Source organism: Coregonus clupeaformis, chromosome 20, assembly GCF_020615455.1.
Source record: "Coregonus clupeaformis isolate EN_2021a chromosome 20, ASM2061545v1, whole genome shotgun sequence".
In the NCBI taxonomy this organism is placed as follows: domain Eukaryota; kingdom Metazoa; phylum Chordata; class Actinopteri; order Salmoniformes; family Salmonidae; genus Coregonus; species Coregonus clupeaformis.
In genome coordinates, this window is record NC_059211.1 from 48751921 (window position 1) to 48764790 (window position 12870).

Here is a 12870-nt window from a genome sequence, read left to right on the forward strand (position 1 = left end):
TTAGACACTGTTCCAAATTCAATTATGCTCTTTTCCCAGCTAATGGTTAAGGGCTAGGATTTGGGAAGGGTAAGCTGATCCTAGATCTGTACCTGCAGTCATGTTCTACCGGGAGCATACCTGGGTGTCTGTCTGTCTGGACCGTCTGTCTGTCTGGGCCGTCTGACACTGGAAGACATGAAATGTATATGATAAGGTCAATCAGAGCTGACATCCTGTCAGCCTTCCACAGTGTTAGATTAAGATGATAACCATCTGTCTGTCTGGTTTTTTCTCCTCAGGGGGGTGTTCAAAGCTCTGGTACAGAAACACTTTCCCTCCGAAAAGCCGAGGAGAGAGAAAGCGCCTGGAAACAAGAGAAAACGTATGTCAACTAAAATACTAAAAGCTCTGCGCTCCCCTGGTGAGGTGCTTTGTCTAAATTACCATTTTGGGTTGTGTCTGGTCAAGAATTTGCTTAAATAATGGGTGTACACGTATTCGTAACCAAACCGTTCGGTACGGGGACCTCGGTTCTGTCTGCAATGTGAAGCCAAATGAATACATAAAAAAAAAACACTAGGCCTATAGGACGTGCCTACGCTGCGTTGTAGGCCTCTGCCTCTTGAGGCTATTCCGTTAAAACAACTAGAGCCTATGTGCACATTGTAATCAAAGTTAAAATCTTAATTGGCACATTTCAAACTGTCCTTTTGTGAGGCGCAGCCGGGAACTAGTTCTGTACGATGGTGAGTGGTTTGGGAACATTTTGCCTTCCCAGTAGATTACAACTGCGATGGACAGTTGTGGATAAAACGTTAACAGTATGACGCCACGCTGAAAGAGAATAGCCTATGCAGCTGCCAACACCTCAAATATGTTGACACATTTACATCGACATCGTCCCTGTATACCATCTCAGTATATACGTTAACATGATAACCAAACCGGCTCTGCGCATGCATGTTCATTTAGTCTATCCCCACCAGACGTGTTCATGACATACAGGTTAAAATACCAAAACCAACTGTGAACCAACTATATTAATTTGGGGAGAGGTCGAAACACATATAAAACATAGTTAGCTTACTGTTGCTAGCTAATTTGTCCTGCGAGATAAACATTGGGTTGTTATTTTACCTGAAATGCATACAGTATGGTCCTTTTTTTTATGGATCTTTGTCGAATTTTGACCCATTTTGTGTCACACAAAATCGTGTGTTCTCTACTCTGAAAATGTATCCATAGATAAAAGGGGAAACCTTGTTAGTTTTTAGTTAGTGGATTTTATATGGCGATTGGCAACCAACTTTAAGGTGCATTACCGCCACCAACTAGACTAGAGTGTGGACCTCGTTCATCTTTCAATCACCCATGTGGGTATTTGCTCGGAAAAACCAATGAGTAGATGGGAGAGGCGGGACTTGCAGCGCGTCAAGCGTCTAATATAGAACCAAGTTCTATTTTAGCGCCTGGCTACGCAGACGCCCGTTGACCTGCGCAAGCAGTTTGGATGAAATGATTGAATGTATGCGCACGCAAGGCGGGTGGTCTGGTCAGCATGTCAGAAACAACAACACAACCCTCTACATTCAAGCCGCCCTTGACAGCTAATTCTGACTGGGCCAAAGAAATCACAAGAGCGATAGGTAGGCTATGTTTATAGTTTTTACACCGCGGATATGCGCCCATTCTCGGTGGTTGAGAATAGGGGGTTTTAGCACCTTGTGAAAGTGCTACAGCCATGTTATGAACTTCCCTCTTGCACCCATTTCAACAAACATGTAGTACCTGCTCTATATAAGCAAACCAAAGGCCAAGTTTTCAATTAATTGGCCACTCAGGGGTGTTGCGCTTACTTAAGTGACAGCCCATCACATTACCCCGGAGCGGGAGATGTACAGTGCTACAGACACGCCCCCTTTATGAGAGTCCGCATCTGATGGAGGCAGTGTCATGGTGCGTTTGAAACCAAGTGGGAATTTACAACATGAACGGCCCCTCAAACTGGTAATTACTAGTGGGAAACTCGTCTATTATCCTGAGCAACCACTTCTACCACATGGTGACCTCTGACGTCACCTACTAAGGAAATGGCCTCTATAACAGCATTTTCGACAGTTAAATGCAACAACAAAACATTATTTATAAAAAGCAATCTATTAATGTGGTTTTTTAACTCTATACTTTGTTTAGAAGCATGATGGCTATACTTTATAGTTTATGTTTGACACAGCTTGTTGGCCATTAGCCAATCGCCGGTTTTCAACGAGTTCAAATCGCATGAATGCATCCAACTGGTATTTACAACTTCACAACGGTTAAATTCCCACCTCACCACATGGTCCCACCTCACAGCATCAGAGTGGAAACTTGAGAGGCCCAACATAACAATCCGGTCACAACAGACAATGCCAGCAACATTGTGAATGCTGAACATTATGGGTGGCATTTAATTTTCCTGTTGTACCGAAACCGAACCGTGACCCCAAAACCACAATACGTACCGAACCGTGGGTTTGGTGAACCGTTACACCCCTATTATATAATGATAATAATAGCAACTCTATTTTTATACGTTGCCTCATCACGTCCGGTCAAAATCATGTCATGTACTATTCAGGTGAAGCCACTGAGCCACAGTCTGAATTCACTCATGTGTGCGTTCTGTCCACTAGGTAAGCCCAGGGGCCGGCAGCCCAAGTTCCCAAAGCACACCATGGTGGATCCGGGGGGTGTAATCAACATCAGTGACGACAGCAGCACGGACACGGACGGCATGGACACCGACTCCAACTCCTCGCCCGACTCCCTGCTGGACAACAACAACGACGACGACGTCATCTTCGTCAACAGTAAAAGCACTTAGCAGACATTTGGGGGGCATCTTACTGTGGTCTCTCTTTGGCGGTTTTATGACTGTGTCTGACTCTGGTTACAGTCGTTAACATGTCTCTGTCTGTCTGGGGTTGGTTTGATTCTCTACAGCCAGGATAGAAGAGATGAAGCAGGGCCTCCTGAACAAGATCGCTGACCTGGGGAAGGAACTACCTCTGAACACTCTGGACGAACTCATCGACAAGTTTGGAGGTCCAGAGATGGTCTCGGAGGTACGTACCCCTATGTTGCAGGGAAGTGTCCATTCAACCTGATAGAAAAAGAGTACTCTGAAAGAGAGACATTTCAATTAAGTACATGGAAGGCTACATCAGAAAAAGGGTGAGATGAATACTAGATACAAACTGGGCTGTAGTTCTCCATTGACGCCCTCTAACCTCTCTTGTAGATGACGGGTCGTAAGGGCCGTGTGGTGCGACGTCCTGACGGGAGCGTGCGTTACGAGTCGCGTGCGGAGCAGAGCCATACCATCGACCACATCAACCTCAAGGAGAAGGACCGTTTCATGTGCGGAGAGAAGGTGAGACACTGGACTGGACCGCTATTTGAACACCAGGCAACCTCTCTAGAACCATTCAACATGTATCACACTTGGCTGTGAGTCGAAGGGTCTCACTCACAAAATGTGTTTGTTCTTGCTTAGAAAATCATGATCCTGTGATATGTAATGACAGCATACAAAAGCATTATTCTATGGTCTGTCTTGGTGTTACAGTTGTTTGTTCTATCCGTTAACATCCTTCCCCCTCTCCACCCCTCTCCTCCTCATCTCCCCAGCTGGTGGCCATCATCTCGGAGGCGGCCAGCTCGGGCATCTCCCTGCAGGCAGACAAGCGGGTGAAGAACCAGTGTCGGAGGGTCCACATGACACTGGAGCTGCCCTGGAGCGCAGACAGAGCCATCCAGCAGTTTGGTGAGTCTGGAGAGGACCAGGGGTTAAAGGTCAGGGGTCAGTTAGGTTTAGAGGTCGTGTTCATGGTTAGGGTCAGGGTTAGACTCTCCTCAATGCAGGTTACACACACTGTCACTCAGACATCTCTCTTCACACAATCCACCTTGCTAGAAGTGTTGCACTCTAGCCTGATTAAATGTAATTTCATTAGTATCTGCTGCCTCTTCAAATTACCTTGCCTAAAGACAGATTTGATCACTTGATGTATATCAAATTAAAATATGTTTTGTCTTTTTGGACCTAAGGAGGCGAGACATTCTAATCATTGGAATGAGTCGCTTTTATTAATGCTGTGTTGCTGTGAAACTTAATTTGGAGGTGGTGCAGTTTTGTCTGGCTTCAGGGAGAGAGGTGTTAGACTAAATCAGAATAACATAATTAGCCGTAATATCCGGTGCTGTCTGCTAGATATACAGTAATTTTGCACCCAACTGTGGAAAGGCAGGCCTGTGCAGACACACACACATTGCGGTCCGTGAATGAATTGTTAGCAGTAATTCGCTAACTGACTTCCCGCCAGCCGTGCTCCCTTGGGGAGCTGAACTCGATGCGTGGGTTGGCATGTGCGGGCCTGATTGACAGACACTGTTTACACTAACAACAATACACACACACACAAACAAAGGTGACCTAGGTGTTCCAGGAAAGATATGTTCCATAGAAAATATGTGGTGGGTGGCAGTTGGTAAGACACTTCCCCATTCAGAGACATATTTACCAGGAAATCCAGATTTACCAGGAAATCCAGATTTACTGACATCATCCTTTGTTTATACATCATTGAAATCAACCTACCCCACAAACCAATATCCTCTTTTTCCAGAGTTTCACTGTTGTACAGTACACTATTGGTTCCATCTCAGAGTCTCGTCTGTTCTGACTGGTCTTCCTCCTCTGTGTGTGATTCACCAGGTCGTACCCATCGCTCCAACCAGGTGACGGCTCCAGAGTACATCTTCCTCATCTCTGAGCTGGCCGGGGAGAGACGCTTTGCCTCCATCGTGGCCAAGAGACTGGAGAGCCTGGTAGGTGCAGCTCTAGCCTCATCTACTACACATCCCATAAGTCCATGTGTTTTATTGGAGTGAAGATTGGTATGCTGAGCTAATAACTTAGGACAGGGGCCACCCTTTTACAAGTATATCTCCCCGTAGTCACAGTGCTAGGACTCCCGATTTTCTCCCCCCACTATCCCAGCCCTCACCCTGTCTTGGCCCTGCGCTGTCCTATTAACCAGACACTCTCAAAGTCACCGGAGATCACATAAACACCTTTCACACAACATTTCAAACCCAGGAAATGCCTCCGGTCCTCCTTTGGTCTGAATAATACAGTTATTTTCAGACTTTGGAACACACCCAGGTCTGGGTAGTTATATGAGATTGCTATGAGACAGTTTTCCATATTGTAATGTCTTTACTTCAGTCATTTATTTGCCTTTTCTCTCTGATGGGAGGGGAGGGGGGAGTTCCAGAAAGTGTGTGGTGCCTCTGCCAGCCTCAGAATGGGTAATGTCATGCCAGGACCCAGGCTCTCTTCTTCCCCTCCCGCCTAGCTGCTGAATACTTGGCTGCCTCCAGATGAGCAGTGATCTCATATCTGGCAGAAACATCCATTTGTTTTCATCTCAGAACATTCCTTTGTGGGCACCAGCTAAAAGAGCAGCTGGCTTCAAGTGGACCTTCAGTCACAATCTGTGCACAACATTTGACATGTTTTGGCAGTGGTGTCAATTCACTGCCTCTATGCTTTAGGGGTCTGCTGCAGTTGAGAAAGTTGTGTGTTTGTAGCTGGTGTTCTTTCAGTATGTGATATAAGGCTTTAGTGCTAACAATGTGTTCCTTTGTTTCTATGTCCAGGGTGCATTGACCCACGGTGACAGGAGAGCCACAGAGTCCAGAGACCTGAGCAAATACAACTTTGAAAACAAGGTATGCACTGGCTTGAATTACTCCAACAGAGAGAACACTTCTGCTTGTACAGAAGCCCAATTGGCATTACCTGTGATTCGTTGTGTTGGAGATTCTGGGGGGAGGAACAGTGACCTGACCTCTTAAATGACCTGTATCCCTATTCTCTGTAGTATGGTACCAAGGCTCTGGATAAGATCACCAAAGCCATCCTGGGTCACATCGAGAGCAAGGTGTCCCCTCCCAAAGGCTACCCCGGGGGCGATGCGCTGTTCTTCAGAGGTACGTTGAGTGCGTGTAGGAATGTGTCTTAACATTATGCAAATCCTGTCCAAAGCTACATTGAAATAATGACTTTATTCCCTGTTTCAGACATGAAGCATGGCATGATGGACGTGGGCATCTTCTGCAAGGAGCCTCGCTTTGGTCTCAGTACTGAGAAAGACTGCAGCATCACCAAGTTCCTCAACAGGATCCTGGGCCTGGAGGTCCACAAGCAGAACTCTCTGTTCCAGTACTTCACTGACAACTTTGACTACCTGATCGAGAAGGACAAGAAGGAGGGCAAATACGACATGGGCATCTTAGGTATGGAGTTCCAACACTCACACTAGCCAGCATTTCTGCATTACAGTATGGAGTCTCTTAGCATGAGGTGGTAGAGCTTACACACAAGTCAATAAAAGGGTGCACTTTCCCATAGGTTGTATGGTAAAGGAAAACTCTACACATTTAGCACCATATGCTGCACAGTATTGCATATGAATAGCATTCCGCATACCATTCAAACAAATCCACCATGCTGCATTTGGTCCTTCCTAGAATGTCTTTCCATGAACAGCAGCATGAGGCTGATAGTTTGTAACGGTAGTGAGGCTCTGTTTAGAGATAATAGATATGTCTCCTGACTGGAACACTGTGTCCCGTCCTGTCTTTCAGATCTGGCCCCAGGTAACGATGAAATCTATGAGGAAAAGCAGGAGACCTTCATGACAGTGGGTAATCCCCAGGACGGACAGGTTGTGCTCTACAAGGTAGGCATCACTCCCATGGTACACTGGTACATTATTCATGTACAATATGATTATCTATCTATATTTTGCAGTGGCGCCTCATACCAAATGTACATAGATTTGCATGCTGATCTTTGTTTTGTAACTAAATCAGTGCTGCTGTTTGGGCCTCTACTCTGGCCTGAAAAGTAGACATAAAATCTCAAGAGACTAAACCTAGTAATAAAAACAAAACACTTCCCACCATTGACGCGACACAACAAGAGAGCAGTGTTTCCCACATACACAACCAAAGAGGCAAAAATATGATTACTAGTGTCTCTGGCTCCCTACCTTGCCTTCGCTGCAGGCTAAGCTAGAGTTGACGTTTCAAACCAACACAACCAGGACCGAGAGCTGTGCGTGTGCGTGCAATGGGGGGTGCACAGATTTTCGGGTGTGTTAGTTAATTGAATCATGCCCACAGTGGGTACTCGCTGCGTATTGCTCTCCCATAAGGCAGATACTCTAACCTTTACTTTTGCCCTCTGCCTGTCAACCCCTATAGATCAGCGTGGATAGAGGGATGCCCTGGGAGGAGGCCTACGAGAAGGCCCAGAACCTCAACAGTCCTGACGAGGGCTTCTACCTCTCCCACAAGGTGAGTCTAGCTGGCTACCATAGAGCAGAGAGCGATGCTCTGCATGTCCCAGCACGCACACTGACGCACTACCAGGAAGCCTGTAATGCTGTGAGTACCTGTACCTCCTTAGGGCTCAAGCAGTGCTAGAACAGTTTCCCAGAGGTGAATGACAGTTCAGATGGGTCCAGTTGCCTCTGTTCAATTCTCTGTTCTCTGGAGTGGAGTTCTTTCATCCCACATCAAGGGAGTAGAATGAAAGTGTGGGTGTTGTGAACCTAAAGAAGGAGCATTTTATTCAGTATTAATTGTAGTGGCAAGAGTGAACAATATACACTCTCTTCCTTCCTGATGTTGGGTTTTCTTAATTATACTGTAGTTACATTCACTTGGTTCATACTACAATTCAACAATGAAATGACTATTCAGTCTTCAATTACCCTCAAGGCAAACACTTCAACACTGCCCCAGTGTCCCAGTTAAACGCAGTATAAATCTTCCGCTTCTTTCTTGATTTGATTTATTGGTGGTTTAAAACAATTGTACAGATGAGAGTTCAATAGTGCCCAGAGGAAAACGCAAAGTATTTTACAGAACTTTAAAGTCATTTCCATCTCCTATGTGTTCCTCAGTTGCGGGGGAACCACCCATGTGTGCTGCTGGCGGAGCAGGGCCGAGGGAGGAACTTCATCGTCTACAAGCCCAACATCGGCAAGCAGGCCCACCCCGAGAGCCTGGACAACCTGCAGCTACGCTACCGCAAGGTTAGGGCTCAGTCTGACACACCCACACGGGGACACACCCACACAGGGACACACCCAAGTCCGTTGTTTGGCTGAAGGAACAGCTATAGGGTCCACTGACATGCACGCAATACAACGTTTCCACCCAGAACATGGCAAAGAGATTTGTCTTCGTTTTGCAGGAAATGTCTCTGTTGTGGTTTTCTGTGGTGTATGCTGCCCTCTAGTGGAATAAACAGAGTAGTGAAACAGGAAATACAGCCCTGTTTCTATCCTGTAATGTAAGGTCCAATATACATACAAACAGGTGTTAAACTCAGACTCTTTAACATAAGAATGTTGTATGTTGTGTTCCCCTCTTAGGTGACCCCAGACCAAGCCAAGGACAGCTGGGAGAGCCAGTTCAACTTCTCCTTTGGGAAATGTAGCCATGCTAACTGGAACGGGAAGTGTAAGAAGATCGAGGAGGGTCAGGAGTGTCTGCAGGGCATGCGTCTGCGCCAGTACCACATGCTGTGCGGGGCGCTGCTGCGCGTCTGGAAGCGCGTGGCTGACGTGGTCTCTGACATCACCAGCTCCAGCATCCTGCAGATCGTACGCCTCAAAACCAAAAATAGTAACAAACAAGTTGGTGAGTACTCAACAACTCCATACAATTCACACACACACACACCCCATCACTGAATGTCTTGGCAAATACGTTTTTCAGTGGCTATGCTGCAACCGACTGAGCCAAATGATCGACTTGTATAAACGAATGTAAACCTAATACCCTCTCTTTCTCTCCTAGGTATCAAGATCCCAGAGAACTGCGTGGCCCGTGTGCGGGTGGAGCTTCTCAAAATGGACGAGGAGGTAAAGAGGAGGCGCAAGGAGAGGGAGCAGCATGCCCAGGAGCAGAGGCTAGCCCAGGAGCGGCAGCTCAAACAGCAGCTTCAGGACAAACACCTGCTGGCCAAGCTCCACAGCCAGCCCCAGAGCCTGTCTCAGTCTTTACCGGTCAAGCCTCTACTACAGCCCAAACCTCCACAGCTCAAACCCCAGCCCAGCCTGGTCAACCTGCTCCCCAGCATGTCCAGCCTCTTCTCCCACTTCCCCCACCACTTCCCCTCCCTGCCCCCAATGCAGACCGCCCCCACCTCCACCACCAAGCCCTCCCGGGTCGGGGAGGAGGTGCTGGACCTGACGGTGAGCTCCTCTCCCTCCCCAGACAGCACAGAGGGAGGCCTGGGCCTGGTCAGCCTAACGGGGGGCTCCATGGGGAGCTTCGGAGAGGCCTTTGGCCTGGAGTCTCTGATATCGCGGAGCGCACTCACCGCCCAGAACACTGCACACATTCTGCAGCAACCTCTACAGCCACCGCTCATTAAACAGCGGCAGCTACAGTCGCCACAGCAGATACAACCACAGCTACAGCAGTGGTCAGATCGGCCTTTAATCAACAGCGCCCACCAGGACTACTATATCCTTAACCTGATGGACCATCCAGACTCTCTGCCTTACTCTCTCTCCAGCCAGACAGCTACTAACCCCTCCTCCTCTTCTACCTCCTCCTCTTCCTCCAACACAGTGGCTCACGTCATGTCCGGCCACCTCTCGTCCCCCTCCACCCCCTCCTCTCTCTTCTCTTCGGCCCTGGCCCCCTCAGAACAGCAGCCCCTCCCTCTAGCCAACAGCCACTGCAGCACGGACACACTCATCAACGCGCGCGAGGTCCTGGACAACATGATGCGGACCAGTGCGGACCGCCAGACGGTTATCCAGTACCAGCCGAACGAATGGGACTCTGCGTAACAACCTTTTCAGTGTGGCTGTCTGTCTGTGTGTCCTCTAGCTGCCGAGGACACAGACCCCTCCTCCCCTCTCTCCTCAGGGCCTAGTCACATCACTGCCTGTCTTGTGCTCTTCTCCTCCCCATCCGTCTCCAGGCTCTGGATCCACAGGCCAGGGGCACGTTCACTAGACCAAATGGTGTGGTCTCGTTCAGAAATGGTGAACGAAGGACCCGGGTGGAATTGGCCGGGTCCCTTCATTGAGAGAGAGAGAGAGAGAGAGAGCGGGGGGCTCAAAACCACCGTTTCTACTCCAAGGCTTGACTCCATGAAGAAACACAATTCCACCTTGGTTTGATTTCGTTTTTAAGAATATCAAAAGCGCATGTGCTTTTTAAACGATCCAACCACGGTTGGAATTGTGTTGGTTTGTTGAGGAAATCACAATGTAGAAACATATTTTTCTATAACCACAGCTTCCCCTACTGGTTATGTTGGGTATCATTGGTAATAATTGGCTGGCTTCCAACTGCCTTTCATGCACATCTGTTGCGCGTTTGTTTTTCTGTGTTGCCTCATCGCCATTGCATCGACTGGAATTGGGCTATCTTGCAAAGCTTGGTTTGTTCAAACCAAGGGCTCCACTCAAAAACATCAAACTGGAAAAATCAACACAGGGCAGATTGGTTCGTAGGGGTGAAATGTTTTAGTTTTAGCCCCGTCCTCTCCCTCGTGTCCCCCTTTCCCTGCGGTTTCTATCATCACTCGCTCCTGTGTCTCGTTTGAAAAAAGAAGGGAGGGGGAAAAGAAAACAGTCTGCCATTGTAACAGTGCCTTTGGAAACCTACTCAAATGCAGTCTTCAAAACCCATATAGGCCTAATGTATAGATTTATAATCGAAGCATTGGCATCTTAATTTATTATATTTGTATTTAACTTACTCCCCCCCCCTTACCCCACTGTTGGGTCTATGCTGGTGGCAGGTGCCAGGGCTAGCCCCCACGCCACAACCCAGTATGTGTATGTCTGTCTGTGGACCCTACACTATAACGGTCTCTTCAGCCCAACGGCAGACTGTTCTATGTGGAACCCTGCTTTCCCAGGCCTTGTGATAGACAAAGAACAGGGGTTAGATGGGATAGACACTGCTCGTTTAATGCAATTGGGTGGATGGTTTTAAAATGGTGTCAAATATCCTACTTTAAGTCTACACATTCATCCAACGATGTGACCCCTGGTTTGCTTTTGATTTGAAGTTCTCAGGAAAGTCTCGAGTGCATTTGTTATTTTGTTTTGTTCAACTTTCTGACCAATATTGATATGAATATTTGTTTTAGCCCATATTATATGTATATCGTATATATTACATTTCAAAATATGTGCGATCTGGCTGTCTTTGTGAAATGAATGCACTGTAATTGGTTCATGAAAAGCCTGGGTAAGTTCAACCAATCAAAAGCAATAAACAACACATTTTGAATAGCAGATGTTTTAGAAGTCTAAGTACTGTTTATGCTCCACAGCCGAAGGTTATAGATTCACCTGTGCATGGTAAGAATTGTATTCCTCTTTATTTCTGTTCTACTCGTAGTCTGTAGTTCAAGACAGCTGAAATACTTATGAACTTTGTATAAACATTGTGATGGGATAAAAGCAATGTGCTCTTGATGTTTTTGTCATCCTTGTTATTATGATCATTATAATTGTTATTTATATTTAAGGGACATTTAGTTTTTAGATTGTTATCCTGATGATACTTTAGGTCAGGGACGTTTCTAGTTTAAGATTACTATAAAAACAAAACAATTAGTTTATAACCTGCCACCAAATAATATTGCACTGTGCTGTACTGCTGTACAGGGTTGTTGGTTTGTTTCTTTTCAGTTATTTTATCTGATTCTGCTTGTGACTTAAGTAGAATCGTTCCAACTTTTACAGCTTCTGCCAGGACTTTAGAATGCAAAGAGATACCAAAGTATTCCACCCCCCTGTAGTTACTGGCTATATCTGACCTATTATATAAATCTCAGGAAGAAATCTTAAAGATTTGGTGGGGAGTTATGAGAAATGTTATTGTTTTCCCTAACAACAGTGGTGAAACTAACCAATACACATTTTAGTGCTATTTTATTTCTTAATTCTGTGCTGCGACTCTTGCTGTATCTTTTTTATGTTTGAGACTTAATGTGATTTGGGTTTGTTTGTCGGTAAGTGTTGTGAATTGTTGGTGATTTTAAGTGTTTATGCCATCTTAGGGCAAAGATCAAACTGTTTCTTTTAAGGAACATTATTTTTTGTCTGGATGTTTTTTTCCCCTTTTTTCTTTTTTAAAAATAAATGTTATTGCTGACAAAGATTTTGAGCAGATTTGCACTTGGATATACTTGTATGTGCAATTACTGTGCAGATCTTTCTCCTTTACCCACTTTCTGACAGATTCAAACATACCCCAGACATCCAATAGCTCAGGCCCGTGTTCTCGTAAGAGCTTGTAGTTACCCATCTCATAGCCGTCTCTCTTCTGCTTGATTGTCCCAAATATATTTCCTCATCAGGCACATTCCAATAAATCCAAACATTTTCACAATCTAACAGTTTGTGTCCCATGCTTCACCTATGGCCAATGGACTGTGTGGTATAACGCTCACATGAAGAAATAATATGCATTATAAATCTGGGAAAACGGACAAACACGGTTTGAAAAAATTAACTGCAATTTGTCTTTTAGCTAGGTCTTTTTCATTTTTCTAAATTTGCACTAAGAATGGCATAATCAAGTTACTGTTGTCTGTTAACATTGAGAGTTGCAAGCTTGTTGTGTTCCTGACCTTTTGATGGATTGCATTTTTGTATACTGTAACCATTCTCCTTGTTTCTTCACCTTAAAAAAAAAAAAGTAAAAAAAGTTGTTTTTTTAAGTATCACATTCAAATAATTTATTGCTAACAGAAACGAAACAAAAAACATGCTACTGATTGTATGT

At 45.8% G+C, this 12870-nt stretch overlaps 1 protein-coding gene across 4 annotated transcripts in view; it reads left to right on the forward strand.

Annotated features, from left to right (window-relative positions):
• The window catches only part of LOC121533577 (protein strawberry notch homolog 2-like), a 120911-nt gene extending 109060 nt beyond the window's left edge, over positions 1 to 11851 (forward strand). For all 4 annotated transcript variants that reach the window (XM_041839644.2, XM_045205537.1, XM_045205538.1 and 1 more), the window contains 14 exons: positions 282 to 364; positions 2658 to 2834; positions 2968 to 3089; positions 3266 to 3397; positions 3655 to 3790; positions 4742 to 4854; positions 5689 to 5760; positions 5913 to 6021; positions 6112 to 6327; positions 6679 to 6773; positions 7300 to 7392; positions 8004 to 8135; positions 8478 to 8745; positions 8905 to 11851. In XM_041839644.2, coding sequence (XP_041695578.2) covers positions 282 to 364; positions 2658 to 2834; positions 2968 to 3089; positions 3266 to 3397; positions 3655 to 3790; positions 4742 to 4854; positions 5689 to 5760; positions 5913 to 6021; positions 6112 to 6327; positions 6679 to 6773; positions 7300 to 7392; positions 8004 to 8135; positions 8478 to 8745; positions 8905 to 9908 — 2752 coding nt within the window. In that variant the 3' untranslated portion in view covers positions 9909 to 11851. The remainder of the gene's footprint in view (positions 1 to 281; positions 365 to 2657; positions 2835 to 2967; positions 3090 to 3265; positions 3398 to 3654; positions 3791 to 4741; positions 4855 to 5688; positions 5761 to 5912; positions 6022 to 6111; positions 6328 to 6678; positions 6774 to 7299; positions 7393 to 8003; positions 8136 to 8477; positions 8746 to 8904) is intronic.
• The last annotated feature ends 1019 nt before the right edge of the window (positions 11852 to 12870 follow it).